The sequence below is a fragment of the Paroedura picta genome, chromosome 3, assembly GCF_049243985.1.
Source record: "Paroedura picta isolate Pp20150507F chromosome 3, Ppicta_v3.0, whole genome shotgun sequence".
Taxonomy (NCBI): Eukaryota; Metazoa; Chordata; class Lepidosauria; order Squamata; family Gekkonidae; genus Paroedura; species Paroedura picta.
Genome location: NC_135371.1, coordinates 24,979,877 through 25,000,808, shown reverse-complemented (window position 1 = coordinate 25,000,808; position 20,932 = coordinate 24,979,877). Strand labels below are relative to the sequence as shown.

General features: G+C 44.6%; 1 protein-coding gene across 1 annotated transcript; it reads right to left on the bottom strand.

Moving 5' to 3' along the window:
• Positions 1-1,984: 1,984 nt before the first annotated feature.
• On the bottom strand, positions 1,985-16,292 carry ARL6IP5 (ARF like GTPase 6 interacting protein 5). Its single transcript, XM_077325133.1, has 3 exons — positions 16,035-16,292; positions 4,607-4,824; positions 1,985-3,595 (listed from the first exon to the last, which is right to left on the bottom strand). The coding sequence occupies exons 1-3, from the start codon at positions 16,208-16,210 to the stop codon at positions 3,423-3,425; spliced, it is 567 nt and encodes a 188-aa protein (XP_077181248.1). The 5' UTR covers positions 16,211-16,292; the 3' UTR covers positions 1,985-3,422.
• Between the last annotated feature and the right edge of the window lie 4,640 nt (positions 16,293-20,932).

The window sequence follows — 20,932 nt, the reverse complement described above, 5'->3', positions numbered from 1 at the left end:
ACCTAGAACCGGATTCTTTTAACTGGAGCTGTCGTAGAACCTCTGCATGGAAAGCTTTCCCTCTGACGCATTGCCCTTCCTGTTTGAAAAAGGAAATGTTTTCCAAAAGATACACACGTTCATTCCTGTCCCAGTAGCATGGAGGCAAACAGATTCTGCTGGGCACGATGCAAATAATCCCTTCTTTCCTTCAGTCAATATTTGCATCTACATCCTGCGTCTCAGATATTTACCACTACAGCCCTTCCAGTTCTCACAACTGAACTTTCATGATCACCCTGCCTGGCTTACTCAATTTCACACCATATAGTACAGTAGACTGCTCCCCCACCCACCCAAGGCTGGTACCTAAAATCAACTTGGTTCAACCAATCACTTTATTCTCTAAGGCACACAGTTGCTCAGGTGTGGGGCAGAGTTTGCATTACACAGTTACCATGAACAGAAAATAAAACTTCTGCCTACTGTGGTCCTTTTGGATCTGGGCTTTGAGATACGCTGTGCAAATGTGTGACTCCTGCTTGTGACCAATGAGAAAAGACCCTCACATTTAAGACTGGCCTGCACTGCAGGCTTGCACAGCATGATGCTTCCACAGCATTAATGCTGGCCTAAATTAGATTCACTGCCAGGAAACCGTTCCTCCGTCCCCCTGACCCCAGGGGCATGCTACAGATATTGCTTAACAAGGTTTATGTTTACCCCTGCTGGATTATATCTTGTTACTGTTTAGAGGTCAAGTTGTCTCAGGTGGAGATCAACACTGCAGCAGTCCATGTTTAATACCCAAGAAAACCCAACAGACCCAACCAGCATCGATATGGTGCTCTATCTAATAATGAAGGCTTTTTGAAAAGGTGCGAGTGTTGTCCTCTTTTTGCAGTCCTCATTCTGGCCTTTGCAGGTTTGTTTTTCTGAGTCTTATGGTGCTATCAAGCTTTGATAGACCCTCATTTCTGGCCATTTATGGGGAAATCTGTCATATGCTCACAATGGCTTCCCATCAGCCATGACTTACTGGCAGTCTTAAAGCAGTGGCTGGACATGGGTGCTTGAGGCTGATCCTGCACTGAACAGGAGGTTGGACTAGACAACTTGTTTGGCCTCTTTCAACTCTAGGATTCTATGACTACAACCTTCTGTAAGAAAGGGTGTAAAAAACACAAAGAACTCATACTTGAGGCTAATTATTTCTCCATCCCCTCCCAGACTCCCAGTACACCTCAGAGGAACAAGACATGTTAAGCGGTAATGCCAGTATTCCATGGAAAGTGGAACCACAACTAAACTAAAGGATGATAGAGAGGGTGCAATGGATTCTTGTTACAGCCAATGGCCTAGGAAGCAGGGCAAAGAAGAGTCAGTTGTCCCACCGAGGTTCAAGCCCCACCTCCTATGTTTTTGAGATTGACCAAAGTTTAAAGCAGAACAGCTTGGAGAGAACAAGGAGGCACACCCATACTGGGCCCATAACACCAGAGGCAGATGGAAGTAGGGAGTTAATTGTAATTTCTCTCATGGTGAAAGACATGTTTACTACAGTTTTTTATCTACCTTTTACAAGATGACACAAGAATCTAAGTCTAGGCTTCCATCAAATCTCTGCAGATGAAATAATTATTTTTATCCAGCCCAAAGACTCAGAAAGTGACTTGTGTTTTAACAAACTGTTACATACCCAGTTCCATTACTCACGCACAGCTCACAGAATTTCAGTTCACAGGGAACCGTGACCCAATTACCAAGGAGTGTTCAAGATAAAACCTCTCATTCCTCAGGATAATGCAAATCAACACACCAATAATTGAGGCAAGATAAAGCCCATGTCACTGATACCATCCATGACTGTTTATAAGCCAAAAAAGCTTTTCAGTTTTATCTACCAGCCATCCCCATGAATTGTCTGGGGTCCATTTTGTGCAAATCACTAGTCTGTAGACAGACCTGACAGTCAACAAACATAACGAAAAGGATGACAGACACATTTTGTGTATTTGTACAACTTTATTCTTTGCCATTTTTCAATTTTTAAAAACTCTCAATATAGTGAAACCACAGGCTGTAGTAGTTGTCGGAAGAACTATCCCCTGTAATTAAAATAAGACATACAGATCAAGTCCACTTTACAGGCTTTTTTAAAACCCTGGAATACACTGAGAACATACCCTCAACAAAATACTGCTCGTTTTATATGTGGAATGAGGTGTTGCAACTCTGAGTTCCGGGAAAGGAGAAGGGGGTTGGCTAGGGCGGACAAGAAAGTTTTAACCTAATCTGGCCTAACAGCTACTTTAGGAGTTTCTCTTGTGTACAGGTATCTGCAAATAAAGAGTCTAGTAATTGCACGCAAATGTATCAGAAAAGAGAAAAAAAACATAAGAGAACAGCAATAAGAAACACATTTTTTTGTACATACCATTCATGCAGGTGGCTTTCAGGCAAAAAGTTAAAGATGCATGAAATACACTGCAGGGGGGGGGGGCTTGAATGTCTCACCCTGCCCCTCCACTATAGGGAAAAAGCCTAGTACAAAGTATGAACAACCAAAACCAGAGAATCAGAGGAAGGAATTTCCAGTTCATTTATTTTGTAAAATATATCTATATAAACATCTCAACAGCAACCAACACTTCTTAGGAGCCATAATTCTATTAAAGAGCAGATGCCTAGCCTGAGCAAAGTTATTTTTAAATATCTGTATGTGCCACTACATATCTACTAAAGTGTGTATGTAACAGTCAGATGTGGCATGCATGAAACAGCAATCTTCTTGTTGTTAACACCCCCTCCCCCCCCATATTACTATAGATTCTTCATAGGTGTAGTGAAGGAATGTCTATTTGCTAGATGTTTACCTATGCAGACTGGGAATTCTGGTGCAGAAAAGAAAGTCGGTTTGTAAGCTCTACATTTGTCTCAACTTACAAAACTAACATTATATGGATATATCAAGCCCCCCCCCCCCAACACACATACCCAATTCCTCTATTTGGAAACACAGACCACTAAAGAGGTCCATCGAAAACTAATATTCTTTTAGCCCTGGCAGTTTGGGATGTAAAGTAATAGTGCCTTTGTTGGATAAACAGTTAAAACCAGGTCTGCTTGTATTTAGCGCATTATCGCATAAATGTACACACTTTCAGAAAAACACAAACATATAGGAAAAGGGTTTTTAGAAGTCGTCCCTTCCTGTTATTTCTCTGAAAACAAGCAAGTGCTATGGACTACCAAATACATTTGTGCCCCATGCATTTTTCTCATGTTACGGAAAGGTCGCTGCCGGCTCCCCACCCTGGTCGGAAGAACCCTGAAGAGCTTGTGGTATATTTTGTCTTTGAAATCTGGTGTGTTCCCTACCCCCACCCAGTCTGATAAGGTAGCTTAAGATCAACCAATTCCCCGGTCAAAAGCAGGCAGACTTATTCCTTGGCCTTCGCTAAGAAGTCAGCTAATTTGTTAATGCCTTCTTCCTGCTGTTCAAGAAGATCCAGAACGATGCCCATTGGAGTCTTCTTCAGCCCTATGTCTTCCATCTTGTTTTCCAGTTTGTTCTTTATATTCCGAAGCCTCAAGGAAGCATGAATGAACATCACTGGGAGAAAAAGAAACTGGCATTAATGAAAAGATTTTATTTTAGCGATCAAGACACAGCTGACATGGCAACCATGTAGAGTTTTTCAAGGAAAGAGGCGTTCAGGGGACAGTTCGCCATTGCTTAGGAAGCCTAGTAGTCTCCCATCCAAATACTGACGAGGGCCAACCCTGCTTAGCTTCCACAATCTAGCTAGCCTGGACTATCTATCTCAGGACACTGAGCTATAAGCTATAAGGCAGGCTAAAGGTAAAGGTACCCCCTGTGCAAGCACCGAGTCATGTCTAACCCTTTGGGTGATGCCCTCTAGCGTTTTCTTGGCAGACTCAATACAGTGTGGTTTGCCATTCCCTTCCCCTACTGCCTTAAAAGTAAAGGTATCCCCTGTGCAAGCACTCAGTCATGTCTGACCCTTGGGGTGACGCCCTCCAGCGTTTTCATGGCAGACTCAATACAGGGTGGCCTTGCCAGTGCTGTCCCCAATCATTACCTTTTAACCCACCCCCCCAGCAAATGCCTATTTTATCACCACAGTAGCTCCAATGGAACACATTGGGGTCAAAGCCAGTGTCCCCACTTAGCTCAGTATTCTGGCCACCAACCAAGTGCCAGCCATATGTCACTATGGTAATTCTGAAGGATTAATCTGGTAGCCAGATTAATTATTACTAATAAGTCTGTGGCAACATCCCATCTTCTGGAGTTACTCTAAGAAGTAAAAGGGTCCTGCAGCATAGCTCTGGACAGAAAAAAAACAATGGACAACAGAAAGAGTCCTAGCGGTTCACATATTTGCTAGCTGAATAAATAAAATGAAATTTAAAAATTCATCCAACATGGGGTAACCAACTCTGGGTTGGAAAATTCCTGGAACTTTAGGGGTAGATCCTGGGGTTTAGAGAGGGGCAGGACCTCAACAGGATATAAGTGCCTTTCGTGTCCATTTTAAAAGCAACGTCTATATTTACTCTTTAGCAGTGTTTGGAACGTGCACGCATGCAAGAAACTCACACAGGAGAGGAAACGTGATTCCAAACATGAACACCATGACGCCTCCAAAAAAGGATATCAGGAAATAGCTTGACAGGATGATGGCTATGACAAACGTGGCTGGATAGTGCTTCTTAAACTTGCGGATAAAATCCTTGTTGTGGGACGCCCACACAAATCCTGTGAACACCAGGACTACCACAGCACCACCAAGGATCATGTTCAGTGGACTCATAAATCTGTGGAGAGGAGGAGAAACGAGAACAGCAATTAGTGTGACAAATCCACTAATCTTTCAGCTCAATATCTTAATGCACTTTGCAGGCTAATGCATTTTTAAAAAAACAACAACTCCCCCTGAGCAGGGCCTTCAGTTGACCTGTGTGTTTAATTTAACCATATTTGACCAATGAATGGCTAAGAAACCTGCCAGCTATATACAGTTTTCCTTACCAGCATTCATTATGCCTCCCCATATTTAATGTTACTGTTTACTATAGCCTCTGAGGCAGAAGACTAAAAAATAGCCGCGGTTATGCCCTTAAATATGGACCCCGAAGGAACAAGGAAAATACAGAGCAATTAGCTTAACTTACATCCTGGCTAAATTGGTGTAAAGCATTCAGGACAAAATGGTTAAACATGAATAGGAACTGGCACGGTTTCTGTAAGAGGAAGTTTTGCTTCACCAACTTCAAGTGTCAAGAAAGAGGTAGACAAGGGCTACCTAGTTTGCACTGTTTGCTAGCACTCCACAAAAACACTTAACAAAGTGCCTTAAAAGAACACGGATTAAACAAAACAGTCATGGGTCAGACTACATCCTTTCAGGGACCAGCAAGTAATTAAAGAAGGGGAAGTAAAGGACAGAATGGGCAACTTTCAGAGTGGAGGGCAGCTGACTTGTAGACCTCAATGCCACGAGTTGTAGAGATGACTCCTGGTGCAGCTGGATTTTAAAAGGTCTAACAGATTTAAAGAGTAGGTCTATTGCCAACTAGGAGCCATGGCAGCCCAATGGGACCTCCACAGTCAAGACCAGGGGTAGTCAAACTGCGGCCCTCCAGATGTCCGTGGACTACAATTCCCAGGAGCCCCTGCCAGCGAACGCTGGCAGGGGGCTCCTGGGAATTGTAGTCCATGGACATCTGGAGGGCCGCAGTTTGACTACCCCTGGTCAAGACGATTGTCAGAAGCTAGGAAAGCCGAAAGGTTATTTCTATGAACGTGGCTTGTGAACATCCGTGACATCTAATTAGTATTGTTCGGAACAACACGCTATAACAAACAGAGCACTGGTCTGATCTGGCCCAACTCCTTTCATGTTGTTCTGTTCAATTCTCCATTCTTGTACCTCTAAAAGTACGTCTGAGAGTATAGGCAGGTAGCCTTCCAATATAGAGAAATGTAATATATTATATTCACACAAGGCTCAGCTGTTTTGAAGTTTAACGTTCCAAAACATTAAATATCCAACACAAAAGATGTTCAGTGAGCAGTCCTCACTAGAGCTGTATGTTATATTCCCTTTTCACTGAAACAAGTCATCTAATGGAAAGGTTTCACAGCCAAGATCCTGGTGCAATTTAATGAAAATATTTTGTTCCGTCACAGTAACAAACCTCAAATTATCTCTAGCCATAACACTCTTGCGACATCTGAACAAAACAAGCAAAAGTTGAACTGGTATCTTTATATCGGTTATTCTCTCCCGTACTCCGTAACACCAAAATAGCAGGGCCAACACAACTGTCACAATCGCAGGCACACAGTGTAAGCAATCAGCCCTGGAACCACATCATCTTCAACAGCTGCTCATACTGAGCTTGTGTGTGGGTTTCTAGGTTTCTCCAAAGTGAATCAAAAGGAAGGATGATCATGTTTCAGCAGCAGCTAAATTATTAGTGGCAAAAGATATTTAACTCATTCCTTTCAGGGCAAATCATTTCTAAGGCAGATTCCAAAATACTAGGGAGGGGAAAGAAGGGAAATACTGCTACTATACCTTTACTCAAAATAGTAAATGGATAAAATGAAGCTTATGTGAGCAAGAGTAAAGAGGCTTGCCTCCAAAAGGATATGAACGGGAACCTTGAGGCCGAGTTATCCTTAAGGGGCACCAGTCACACATTTCATTCTTAACCTTCATATCCTGTTTTTCCTCCACAGAGCTCAAGACAGTATAGGCCGGGATGGTACATGGTACAAAAAGCTTGATGGTCAATGGCAGGTTCACCAGGGGCAAAGAGCTAGTTGAGCCCATGTTCCCACAGGACTACCCAGCATCCTTGTAGGTTATCCCAACAGAATTAAGAGCTGCCACTCATTTGCCACCCAGAAAAACAATCCTGCTGTCATGAGACCACAATACACATTTTACTAACTGACTATGTTTGCCAACCTCCAGGTGGGGCTGTGGGAAGAAAATTCCACCCCCCCCTTAACCCTGATCCAAAACAAATTAAAGGATCCACGTGTCCATCTGCCTGTCCATTTGTGGCAGTGGATTTTGGGTAGTTTTATTCTCATTATCACTTCATAATGAAGAGGATACAACTTGGACTGGTAACAGTGAAAAAAGTTTTCCTTTCCTTCACGGCTTCAAGTTGATTGCCCACCTGTTCCCGTTGCTCATCTGAGCCTCGGGGCAGCATATTTTAAACAGGTCAGATCCCCTTGCTGCTTGCAGCGTGTGGCATCTGAGTCGCTCCTGGTTAGCAACCGACTATATTTAGAGCAAAACTTTCTGAGCGTTCAGCCAGGAAAAAACTGAACAGCGATTCCAGGCACCAACCGCTCCAATGTCTGACTCAGAGAATAACATGTGAGTGCTGAGAAGACCTTCACTTTCTAAAAATGATTTGGTCAATTATATTTTGTAGCAAAATGTTGACGATGCCCCTCCATCAGTCAGCACAATAAAGGACTTGGATCAGGCCTGCAAAGCTTGCGGCCCTCGGAGCCAAGCTCAGTCTACAAGCCACGTGGCAGCCCACCATGGGCTCAGTAAGCTTTTTGTTCTGCCTGCCTGACTCATCAGTGCATAAAATATTCAGACATCTATATGCATGAGTGGTACTCAGGAGACCACCATACAGACTAAGGGGCTAGTTTCAACTAAGTTTGCCAAGTGGCTCCTAGTTGCTTTAGGATGCTTTGGGCTGATCCTGCATTGAGCAGGGGGTTGGACTAGATGGCCTGTATGGCCCCTTCCAACTCTATGATTCTATGAATCTATGAGATGTACAGATCTCACTTTGACTTAAATGCAGCAAAAACCACTTACATTCACTGGGAACCACCCAAAATAATACTAACACCTAACTAGGTGTGCCCATTCAAAGTTGGGTGAACTTCCTGTCATGTATAGATTCAAATGGGTAGCCGTTTTGGTCTGAAGCAGCACAATAAAATCAGAGTCCAGTAGCACCTTTAAGGCCAACAAAGTTCTCGAGAAGGTAAAAGCAACTGGTCATTTCTGGTTGCTCTAGTCATTACCCACCCTGCACCCAGAAGTTCTCCAACTGGCACACAGGGTCACTTGATACCACAGGTGATATCAGAAGCAAGGTTAGCTATGGGATGCACTCTAAATATAGGCCTCATTAGCGAGATTGATTGGCCGTCTCAGACGTAAACAGTGTACGTACAGACACCCAGTGCCATGGTAGCACTTCAGTAATTTGAGGTGGAAGTCACTTGGACAGCTTGGGAAGACAGAAGCCTGGGAAGAAGGTAATTAGCTCTTATTGCCAAGGAATAGGTTACTGAGTGGTGGCAGGGATAATCAGGGAAGTGTGAAGAACACAACCTACTTAGAATGCTAACTGGAGGACTTCTGCCCTTTCTGTGGTTATAACAAGGTATCACCCCTTAGGAAAATGCTACCGGCAGGAGAAACTGTAGATCAAAGAGAGAACTAAGCGATCCTTACTTCCATCTGTCAATTGGCAGGTGCCCATTTCAGCAGCTCGCAACAGAAAAAGGACTTGGAACGAATCATGGTAGAAATTTTGCTTTCCGATCTTATTCAGAACTTGTTTTGGATTGTCTAAAAGTCAAGTGGAGATTAAAACTCTTGGTCAGCGCAAGCAAGTTTAGACTGGGATTCAGGGCTTCCCTCAAAACTGGACGGTTTTAATACCGTCCTTTTAAGAAGAGAAAAAGAAAATCTACTGAGCAAAAGCAAGGCTCCACTTGAATAGGGTTTGTAACGTGGCTCCAGCCAGCAACAGGTAGGCGAGGACACAGGCTACCTGGTTATAGAATCAAGAGACCAGGAAAGTTGCTTCCTGAATTATGAAGGAGCCTTGACTGAACTAATTAACACTGGGGGAGACCTGCTTGATCAGTGTTTCTAACATTTCTTTCTACTTTGCCAACACTAAGCTTTAGAAGGCTGTATTTATTTGGGGAAGTAGTTCCCCTTACAATGACCGCAGGAAAATATTCTCGAACTAGTTACCTGTAACTAATATGCCAGAATCAAATGCATACAGCAGCAATGACCGTGGGCTGCACAAAGCAGCCATGAAAATTAAGCGATGAAAATGTGACAGACACTGGAGAGAAAACTAGGACACCAGGCTGCAGCCGTGTAACTGATGCCATATGATGAAGTGTAACATAGCTGCTTGCTTATACCAGGCTAACGTTAATAGGCTCTTCCAACAGCCTGTATAACTTTCATATTAGAGAAAGATTCACAAGAAGGAGGACGCTAGTGGCACCTTGAAGACTAGTGACATTTAATACGACCACACGAGGTAACTCCCTAAAAGCTGCCCTCCCAAGGCTCCACACCAGGGGTAGTCAAACTGCAACCCTCCAGATGTCCATGGACTACAATTCCCATGAGCCCCTGCCAGCGTTTGCTGGCGGGGCTCATGGGAATTGTAGTCCATGGACATCTGGAGGGCCGCAGTTTGACTTCCCCTGCTCTCCACCCTAATTGACCAGAATTTCTCTACCCAAAGCTGGCAAAGGCCCACAAAATGCAAGATGTACAGGATGAAGGGTAATTATGTAGAATCCAAATTTACTCGTGTTGCTAAGCACACATCTGACTGAGGGACATTTTTGAGAGGTAAATGTAAAAGAGAACGAAAATCGTCTTTGTATCAAAGAGGACCGCTTGTAGAACTGCTTTTTAAACCACAGTGGAAAACCTTAAGAAGCAAGAATATAGTATTAATATCCAGAGCCTTAATGTTCACTTTAATTTGCAATTAAAGAGCCTACAATGTTCACTTTTGGGAAACGGGGCAATTTTTAAAAACGCACAAGATTTATGCATGTGTCACATTAAAAACGGAAACTTTACCTGAGAAATGCTGTGATTTCACTAGGTGTTCTATAAATATAGGGGTAAAGCCTACCAGCCTTTCTAGAAAATCTGTTTTCATACTGCAAAGGGCACAGGGCACCCTTTCCTGAGAGGAAGCCAAACTGCACCCAAAGTAACCGTGTACCCTTGCCCCATTTAAATGAATTTTTTTTTAAGGGGGTTGTGTGCAAAAGGCCTTCAAGCCTCATGTGGCAATTGACTCAGTAACTGCAGATGCAGCATCAAATAGGAATCCATGTAATTTTAAGCACAATGAAAACAAAGATATTATCCGCACCATTTTTATACAAGGCAGCACCGTAATGAATTTGCTTCCACTGGCAGTTGCAACTATTTATTTACGAGTCAAGGAACTTGTTGGTTTGTGCAAAGAGTCAGCCTGCACAGGCTACTGTTAACATGGCTCTTTCATTTTGAATTAATACAGAATACATTATGCAGTCTACCTCCATGCTCCTTTAGTATTAACCCTGACTCTATTTGATATGGTTAATTCCCTTTAAATGAGCTTAATCTTAATGTTGTTGTTGTTGTTGTTAGGTGCGAAGTCGTGTCCGACCCATCGCGACCCCATGGGCAATGATCCTCCAGGCCTTCCTGTCCTCTACCATTCCCCAGAGTCCATTTAAGTTTGCACCCACTGCTTCAGTTAAAAACAGTAGGGGTTTCCATATTGCCTTTCCTAAGTATAGTCTGTTTCATACTGTAATACAGGAGATAAAAATCAGAAGTAACAATCATGATCCCTGATCACTCAGTATTAAAAATATTCATAAGATAGGCAATTTATCTTTGCTTCTTCAAGCTGATTTTTAAGAAAACTGGAGAGGAGACCTGGACCTTGATCTATGTTAGGGAGGGATTGTGGATCAGCAGCAGAGCATGCCGAAGGTCACAGGTTCAATCCCTGGCATCTCCAGTGAAAAGGACCAGGCAAGTAGGTGTGAAAGACTGCCACTTGGGACCATAGAAAGCCACTGCCGGTCTGTGTAGACTGTACTGATTTTGATGGTCTGATTCAGTATAAGGCTGCCTCATGTGTTCAGGGGACTACTGTTCAACATAACTCTCTAAACCAGTGGTTCTCAACCTTCCTAATGCCGCGACCCTTTAATACACTTCCTCATGTTGTGGTGACCCCCAACCATAAAATGATGCAGGTGTTCTTTCACAGAAATTAAATAGAAACTAACCAATGGCGAGAACATCCATTCTTCATGATTGTATATAAATTGGTTTTTCCCCGGGGTTTCTCAGTTCAGTTCTGCCTCTTGTCCCATTGAGCTGCACCACCACCTGGAGCGCCTGGCGGGAGACTGTGCTGTGCTGGAGGCACTGCTGGAGCAGCTGGCGGCCGAGTGTGGGCGCCTGCAGGAGGAGCAGCAAAAGTGGCAGCGCACTCCCCCCCCCCCCCCGACCAAGCTGCTCGCCCTGCTGCGACCCCTGGGAAAGGGTCGTTCAACCCCCAAAAGGGTCCTGACCCCCAGGCTGAGAACCACTGCTCTAAAGAATGCTAGTCCCCTGCAATGATACAATGACATAGATTATGGTGCAATTTTCTGCTAAACCTTGGAGATGCCATTGAATCAGCAGTCATCAAAGCAGTACCTCTGGTGTTGAGGCACTAAATCTGTACAGCTGGCACCTGCACCATAGGCATGATAGCTAATTTCCTCACATTAATCAGTTCCTCGTTTACCAGAAGACTGCACACACTGCTAGAAGGATCTAGTCTTAAGGGACACAGAAACAGCATTGTGTGATCTCACAGAATAGCAGTCACTATAAGGCCCGAGTCAGCAACCTTTGTACAAGCAATACCTTTTAAAAAGAAAGATTAGACCAGTGATCTAAAATAATGGTTCTACATACTCTAGAGCAGGGGTAGTCAAACTGCGGCCCTCCAGATGTCCATGGACTACAATTCCCAGGAGCCCCTGCCATTTGCTGGCAGGGGCTCCTGGGAATTGTAGTCCATGGACATCTGGAGGGCCGCAGTTTGACTACCCCTGCTCTAGAATGACCTCTGTACCCAATTCTTCAGTGTGGTTTACGGGTACAATTTATGACTAGTGGTAACCAGCACTTGGATTTTAAGCATCTGCGTCAAGTAAGCCCCACTTATTGCAGTAAAACATCCTCGTCTTAGAGAGCATGTTTAGAACAAAGGCACAAGCTGCACCAAACACATTTTCCTCTTAAATGCTTTGTTTCCGCTAGCTTAGTGGGCAGATATTTACTGAGTGTGTGCGAGAGAGACTGGTTCTGCACTAGGGATATTGTTCAGAGTTGCATTTTTAAAGGGTCGACTTTTTTGTCCGTTTCTGCACTAAAATTTGCAGACACTGGAGCATGTCCAGAGGATGGATAAAAGATGGTGAGGGGTTTGGAAACCAAAACCTATGGAGAAAGGCTGAGGGTGCTTGGTCTGTTTAGCCTGGAGAGAAGACAACTAAGAGGTGATATGATAACCACCTTCAAATACTTAAAGGGCTGTCATATAGAACAGTGGTCCCCAACCTTTTTATTACCGGGGACCACTCAACGCCTTTTACTGAGGCCCGGTGGGGGGGGGTAGTTTACTCCTCTACTCTCAACCACTGCCCTAACGCTCTCTGATCGCTATGGTAATGTTTAAACATCCCTTCAAAATAAGATACAGACACGCCACAACAATGAACATGAGGAACATTTTATTTTCATGGAAATTTTAACTCATGACAATGACAAATCAATGGGAACCCTGAGCTTGTTTCTCTGCAACGAGATAGTCCCATCTGGGAGTGATGGGAGACAATGACACCCGAAGAGTGTTGTAAAGGGCCGGGGGGGGGGGGGGGAGAAGGAGTCCTTCGGGGCCCACCTCCAATTAGTCGAAGGACCACATGTGGTCTGCGGCCCACAGGTTGGGGATCGCCAATATAGAAGATGTAGCAGAGTTATTTTCTGTTGCCCCAGAAGGTCGGAACAGAACCAATAGGTTGAAAATTAATTCAAAAGAATATTCGGCTAAACATCCGGAAGATGTTCCTGACAGAGCGGTTCCTCAGTGGAACAGGCTTCCTTGGGAGGTGGTGAGTTCCCCTTCCTTGGAAGTGTTTAAGCAGAGACTAGATAATCAGCTGACAGAAATGCTGATCTTATGAACTTAGGCAGTTTGTGAGTGGGAGGGCAGGAAGGGCTGTGGCAGTGTTTGTCTCCTGTGGCCCTTCCTTGCATGCCCAGGGAATTGCTGATCACCACTGTGGGATGGTAGGTGAAATTCCTCCAGGCCAGGTTGGATTCTGGAGACTTTTGGTGATGATGGGGATCACTTGGGCATGAAATTGTGGTCATTGTGTGTGGACAGGTAGTTGTGAGTTCCTGTACTGTGTGGGGGGCTTGACTAGATGACCTTGGAGGTCCCTTCCAACTATATGCTTCTATAATGATCTAGCAGCCAGTCTACAACAATTCAGGTGAAGTGCAATTGCTTAAAGAAAGTCACCAATGCTATGTGCAATTAGTTATGAGATCTATCACTAATGAAAACTGCAATGGTAATCAGTGGCCCATTTCACACACGTTGTCAATGTGCTTTTGCAGCTGGATCTTCCTGTGCATGAGTTCAGAAAGATCCAGTAAATCCACTGGTCATTTGGGTCAGGTAATTTTCAAAATGTGTGTTACTTATTTCCCGATAATCAAGAGTAGCCGTCCACAGAGAAACAAAATGTTTGCCTGGTAGGACACTCAAATGAAATAATTTTCTTAAACACTCTTACAAAGAGCCTCTTCTGTTTCTGACAATCTGGCAGAATGTTTAATTTGCTTTGAATTGAATGAAGATTCCAAATTTTCAGTAAAAAGACATGTGGCACCACTGAAGTCAATGCGATTGTCCCTTTAATCATGCAACACCAAGTCAGGGACTTTGTTTTCTGTTGCCTATTGAATTCAAGATACTTATGACCCATCTTTACTACAGTTTCTCAGGCCTTCTTTAACGCAGTCTGCTTCCTCTTGAATTAATGGGACAAAAGATTTCAAAGGATTCAAGAGGACAAAGATAATTTAGCTTTCTGCTGTATACAACTAATAATTCAAGAATCTTTACAGACAATTCAGCTCCACTGAAGAACAAAGATTCTGGTCCTCATGATTGTGAAGTGGGGGGGGAGAGGGTTGAGTCCGTGCCTCCAAGGCAAAAGCAGGCCGAGTCATTCCAGGTGCCTTTTCAACAAAACTATGTCAGTGAAAGGCTGACTCATAATCGTTTGGAAGATATGCATGCCACAAAGAGACTAGCTGGGCCTCCGGACATGCAAGAACTCTTTTCTAGAGATGAAATGCCACATATACAGTCAGAGAAACATGACTCATCTAGAAAGCCACAGCTTCCGTTTGAGCAGAAGTTCCATCAGTTTTCAGCCATGTTCAACACAGGGGGGTTGTGCCCTGTTAGGGGCTTGTTGAGGATCTTAAAAACTGTCACACTCACTCAACTAGACTAGTCAAGGCTGTATTTGGTGACAGGCTTGAGGCAGGCACTGGTAATAGTCTGTTGTCACATGAAGCTGCCTTATACAGCCCCAAGCCATCATTCAATCAAGGTCAGTATTGTCAATTCAGATTTGCAGCAGTTCTCCAGGGTCTCCAGCAGAGGTCTTTGCCATCACCTGCTACCTGATCCTTTCAACTGGAAATGCTGGGAACTGAAACTAGGACCTCCTGCATGCCAAGCACATGCTCTAGCACTGAGCCATGACCCCTCCATTCAACCTGTGCCAACAGCTCACGTGGACTTAGAAAAGTGGCCATGCCACATATGGTCAGCATTTCCTTAAGGTTATTTTTTAAATTAGTATTTGCAGGGAAATGAGTGCCCATTTAACAAAGCCAATGACTAGAATTGAAAGGCCATTAAATAATCAGCCTTTAAAAAGTTAAGTATCAAATGCATACTGAATATTGTATTGCTTATCTTTTTTTTAATTGGATTTCTTCACTGCCTCTCCCCCATCATCTTGTACAAGGGGGATAAATAATGCATATAAGTCACAAAGCGGACTACAAATGCAAACAGAAGCAAGATATTTTTTTTAATTAACTGGAAGGGGCACCAAAGACAGGCCTCACCTGGGCCTTCCTTTAATCTCCTCTTAGGAGGGGAAACTTGGGATTTCTTTGGAAGATTGTACTGTTGTGAGGGATGGGGGGGGGTGAGTTTCAAGACAGAGCATTTAAAATCAATAAGCCAAGGAAGTCAGAGCTAGGTTCAAAAGCAACACCGGAATCTTAAAGCCAACATTTGACCTACTCAGCCACACCCAAGCAAGTTTAGATAGAAATTAAAGGCATATGCCTTAGAAACTTAATACATACATACAGTCGCCAACAGGATATGCACATATTTAGGATTAATGGGCATGTAAGTAAGGACCCCTTATTTTCATAGCTTACTGCTATTAAGCTCCTAATAATACAGAGGAAATTCCACAGACAGGCCTAGCCTTTTCTGCACAGACGCATAAGCATGGCCCAGAGGTGCTGACACTCAGAACTGAGCACTATAAGCACAGTCCGTTTTGGAGAAGCGCATTCAAGGGACCGACAGAAAAGAGTAAACCCCATCAGAATTCTGCATGGGAGCAAAATTAAAAGCAGGCCACCTGCTTCGTTCGGCCAGAGTAGCAAATTTATCCTGGGAGGAAATCACACTTCCGAGTAGGGACACACACCGCTTACGGCTACCACGTTTTCGCTGCGATTGCAGCGTTTGCGTTGTCATGTGGCGCCTCGCCATCTTAAAACACAAAGAAGCCCCGGAAGGCCGGCAGCTGCAGCAGTGCGCGCACTCAATGCAGAAGCCACCACTATTTTGAACACCGCTATACAGGTGATGGCGGGCGGGGAAGGGAAAGGCATTCCTCAATGACACTTCCGCGGAGACACGCAAGGCTGCCGCCGCTCTCTAAATCCCAAGGCCCGCTTCGCAAGCGACGGAGCCGGACGGCCAAACGAAATCCGCCGCTGCCTCGGAGGCTGCATTCCGGGGCGGCAGGTGACCCGGGCGTCGCCTTGTCCCCCCTTGGCGCGCCGCCCCTTCCGCGCTCCGCTTACCCCACGACGGAGACCACCACCGCGGCCACCATCAGGTAGTTGGTCTGATAATAGAGCAGGTTGCTGACCACGCGGTTGTTCCATTTCGACACGTCCTTGAAATCCGGCACGGCGAACCGGTCGTGGCCGGGAATGAAGTCGTCCCAGGATCGCAGCGGCGCCACTTGCACGTCCATGACGCCTCTCCCACCCGGAGCCCTGCAGCCGCCCGAGCGCGTCAGCGAGGCAGGCTTAAGGAGCCCCGAGCCAATCAGCCGGCGGGGGCTGGTTTTCGGGGCCGGCGCGGCTACGAGCCGGAGCGGCCTGAAGCGGGGAGTGCGCGGAGGCCGGCGAAGATGACCGCAACTGCACAGCCTCTCCCAGGACAGCGCAGCGCATCTGATTCAGTGGGGCTAACTTTGGAGTGGGAAGCCCCTGGGGATCTGGGGGAGGGCAGAGGGTGAAGAAGGGAGAAAGCTCCGCAGGGAACATCCAGCTGGCATAGCAGTCATTGTCTGCAGGGGAACTGAAGCTCTGTTGTCTGGAGATTTGTTGTAATTTTTGAGAGAACTCCAGCCCCACCCTTAGCTCCACAAATTTCATAGAATCATCGAATTGGAAGGGGCCTCCAAAGTCATCTAGTCCAACCCCTGCACAGTGCAGGAACTCACAGCTACCTATCTCTCCATGGTGACCCCAATTTCATGCCTGAGTGTTCCCCCCCCCCTCCCCGCAAATAAATCTCCAGAATCCAGCCTGGCCTGGAGAAAATTCACCTACCCACAGTAGCAATTAGCAATTCCCTGGATATGCAAAGATGGGCCAGAAGAGACTGAACACTGACACATCCCTCCTTGCCCACCCACTCACCATCTGCCTAAATTAATAAAATCAGCATTTCTGTCAGATGGCTATCTTGCCTCTGCTTAAAAACTCCAAAAGAATAAGCACTCACCACCTCCTCGGGAGCCTGTTCCACCGAGGAACCGCTCTGTCAGGAATTATTCCGGATGTTGAGCCAAGAATTATTTTAATTAATTTAATAAATTTCAACCCATTGGTTCTGATCTAACCCTCTGGGGGAACAGAAAACAACTCTGCTCCATCTTCTATATTTCATTCAAGGTGGTGTACAATGTCCACGTTTATATATGAATGGTTTGGAAATGGTATAGTGGTCAGAAGTGCGGACTTCTAATCTGGCGAGCCGGGTTTGATTCTGCTGTGACCTTGGGCTCGGCACGGCACTGATAAATCTGTTCTGACCAAGCAGTGATATCAGGGCTCTCTCAGCCTCATCCACCTCACAAGGCGTCTGTTGCAGTTGAAGGAAAGGGACGGTGAATCGAAGCCACTTTGAGACTCCTTTGGGTAGAGAAAAGCGGCATATAAGAACCAACTCTTCTTCATAATCCGCTTTACTCACCAGGACGCAATATGGATTATATATTAAATGCATAAGTCTGTTTGCTCATAGGTCAGAAACTAGGAAGCAACAGAAAAAAGTTTGAGCCAAGTGGCACCCTTAAGGCCACTCAAGTTTCCTGTGAATGCACACTGTATCGGAAGAAAACCTATATATATATTCAAGGTTTTGTGTATATCAGCTGAAGAAGCATGCATGCACATGGCCACAACAAACTACTTTTGGATTGAGTCAGATTATGACTATTGGTTGTAAGACTGCCCAAGCAGGATATATCTGTGCATAAAGGTGCAAAAAACATGCTATACAAGGGAACATTGCACAGTGCACTGGCAAATTATTCAATGCTGCCAGTTGGCAGGCTAGAACAACTAGCTCATTGTATTGGCAGCAAGGATTCAGTAACATGGATTAACATTCATTGCAAGCATTATCTTTTCAGTTAAGTCTGCAGAAATTTATTATAATCAGGACTGGTTTGTACCATTTAATAGTTATGTTATTCCCCCTCTTATTAAATATCCATTGATGCCATGACAATTAGGAGCTCAATTTTCTTTATGTTTGACATCCAAATTTGCTTTTTAGATTTTTGCCTTCTACTATTAGAATTAAACAATGGGATTAGAAAGATATAACACTTCTTAGGATTGTGTTGAGAGCAGATCAGTATGAAAGTGCTTTGGTTCTTTTGGACATAACATTTCATAATGATCTATACTACTGTATTTCTGCCCCCTAAATCAGAAGTTTTCATTATTTCCAGACCTGGAGCCTATCTTTAACAACCCCAGGTGGTTCATGGTACCCACTGACACTTATCACCGTCTGAGAAAGTGAACTCTGACTCTCAGAAGTCTATCCTGGACTAATTTTGTTACTCTTTAAGGTGCCACTGAGACACAACATGAAATTACATAACAAGACCCAAGATGGATCTGGCCCATCAGGTCCAGCATTGTTCTCACAGGGACCAACCAGCTGCCTGTAGGAAGCCCACAAGCAGGATGACTGCAACAACACAAGTTTCCATGTTCACTCTGGCATGGTTGCTTCTTTCTTTCTTTCTTTCTTTCTTTCTTTCTTTCTTTCTTTCTTTCTTTCTTTCTTTCTTTCTTTCTTTCTTTCTTTCTTTCTTTCTTTCTTTCTTTCTTTCTTTCTTTCTTCCTGCTCAGGGCAATTTACATTGTAACTCTCATAAAACTATACAATACAATAAACTGTACTGTGCTTAGGAAGCCAGACATCTTTCTGTGTGCTCTGTAATTTCCATTGCCCTGGAGTGCCAAATGCAAGGAGTAAGAGTAAGGAGATAATGTAACCAAAACGTTTCAAGCACACAGGATAAATGCTAAATGTTCCTGTTTCCATTTGTGTAAAATTTTGCTGCTATGTTGGCAGCTGGTTGTTCCTTTGTGATTATCATAATAAATGTTTTCATGAAAGTTGACATCTTTCTTGATCAGGACTGTTCCTAGAGAGGATAGCTTTGTCTCCGGCGTCATTGGCCAAAGTGTGGCACCAGAAAAAGGTGTGTTCTGTTCTTTCCCCTCTTTTTCTTCTCCTGCCTCTTCCCAAATGATAGTGCACATCTGCTGCACAGAACTGGAAGTCCTGGGGTAGAGCATGAATTTGACACTACCAGTGTTTGGCTCAATAACTGAAAAACTAAAATTTTCCCGTCTCTCAGCCTTAACCTGGGTATGTGTGCCCCTTATTGTAGGCAGTGCAAGGTGCCCTGTGTAGATATTGGCCGTGTATCAGAAGGTATTGTAAATCTCTCACTAGCTATTGTTTCCAAGCCTTTCCATTTGTATCCAGATGCAAATGATAGGGATGCAAGTTCTCACACTTCCATGGATTCCCACATTGGCTTGGAACTGCTCATCGATGAGAGATGTCCAAAGTGCTCTTGAGCCTGCGCCCAGGGTTTCATTATACACTAATATTTAACAACCAGGACATGCCTATAATGCTGGGTTTCAATGGCCTGTGGTAGCATCTCGCTGAGATAATTACCAAAATGTGCACGTGATCTTGAGAATGAAACCACCTCTAGGAGATTGCAACCATGAGCCACAGAAACAGAGAAGACAAATTGCTCTGTAGTGCAGGATTCTCTGAGGACTGGAATGATCACAACAACAGGTTCCACCTACACCAGCCTGCCATTTCCCAAGAGTCAGACTAATAGCACAAGGTCTGTTCATTGCCGGAGACAGGTCCAACAATTGGGTACTCTGTTTTCTGTCAGAAGTAGAGCCGGCTTTCTGTCTGTTTGCTGTTTTTCTGAACCAGACCCTCGCTTGCACTGAGCTCTCTTTGAGGCAGAGCCAAACTCCTGCCTGTTTCCCTCCAATAATCTATCTCCCCTTCTCAAAGATGATTGGATGTTGGAGCAGCACTCCCATAGGTTTCAGTGAGTGGCTTTTCCCCCTTTCAAGGGTGGGGCAACCTTCTGTACACCACATACACCCTTTCCAAAAAATGGAAGCGGAGTATATAGTGAGCAGGCAATTTCTGTCCCTCCTAGTCTGAACGACTGCTGCTTCTCTGTCATGTCTCAAGAGGCGCATGGAAAGCTTATGCCTTGAATAAAACTTCAGACCAACACAGCTGCCTGCCTGAATCTGAACAAGGTTGTTAATGATAGGAAATTATGGAGAATATTAATTCATGGGGTTGCAATAAGTCAAAAGCAACTTGATGGCATATATATTACATTCCCAGAAAAAAGCAGAGTCTTAAACCAGGCCAGCCAGGTATGGGCCAGAACTCTTCTGTGGGCCTGGCTGAAGTAAAGCATGAGGGGGCGCTCTATCCTCCTAGCTGCCCTCTCTATGGATCTCTTCCCACAGACCGGAGCACTCTCGGTCTATAACAAGGTGCCAGAGAGAAGACTCCAAAGAGGTAGTCTCAAGTCTATTTGAGAGGCACTTCCGGTCCCGCAAAAACAAGCCATTGCATACCTAAGACGAACCAATATAGAACGCATTAAACAAACTTTTGAGTTGTCTGGACGTGAGTTGTAAAATTATGTGATAATTTCATGTTAAATATTCTATTGTCATGAGCTGTACTGTTAAAAATATCACAAGTTCCCAATTATTATATGAATTCACTATAAATCGCCTCGAGCCACAAGGGAGGGCGGTATATACATATAATAGAGTAACGACGATGGAGAGCTCCCTATTAGGCGCCAAATCGTGGCAGAATGACCGAGGGCAGCTTTCCAGCCCTCCAGCCCGCGAAAGCGGGTGCAAAAGGCTCACAAGCTTTACCTATCTTCCCCCGAGCCAGACCTGAGCTCTCCCCGCTCCCTCCCCGAAGCAGGACTGAACTCCTGCTTGTTCCTCCCTCCAAAATCTCACCGCTCCAAAAAAAAGATGCCAGTGATTTGTGTACGGACTTGTAATGGTTTCAAAACCCAAGCCCAAACGCAAGCCCTTTCGCGCGGGAACCGGAAGTGGCCTTCGGGGGCATCTCTTTG

Excerpts from the sequence above, each read along its gene's own strand:
- ARL6IP5 (XM_077325133.1), bottom strand. The coding sequence starts at position 16,210 with ATGGACGTGCAAGTGGCGCCGCTGCGATCCTGGGACGACTTCATTCCC. Across the intron at positions 4,825-16,034 it reads GTGGTGGTCTCCGTCGTGGG|ATTTATGAGTCCACTGAACA; the intron begins GTAAGCGGAGCG and ends TCCTCTCCACAG. Across the intron at positions 3,596-4,606 it reads AATCACGTTTCCTCTCCTGT|TGATGTTCATTCATGCTTCC; the intron begins GTGAGTTTCTTG and ends TTTTTCTCCCAG.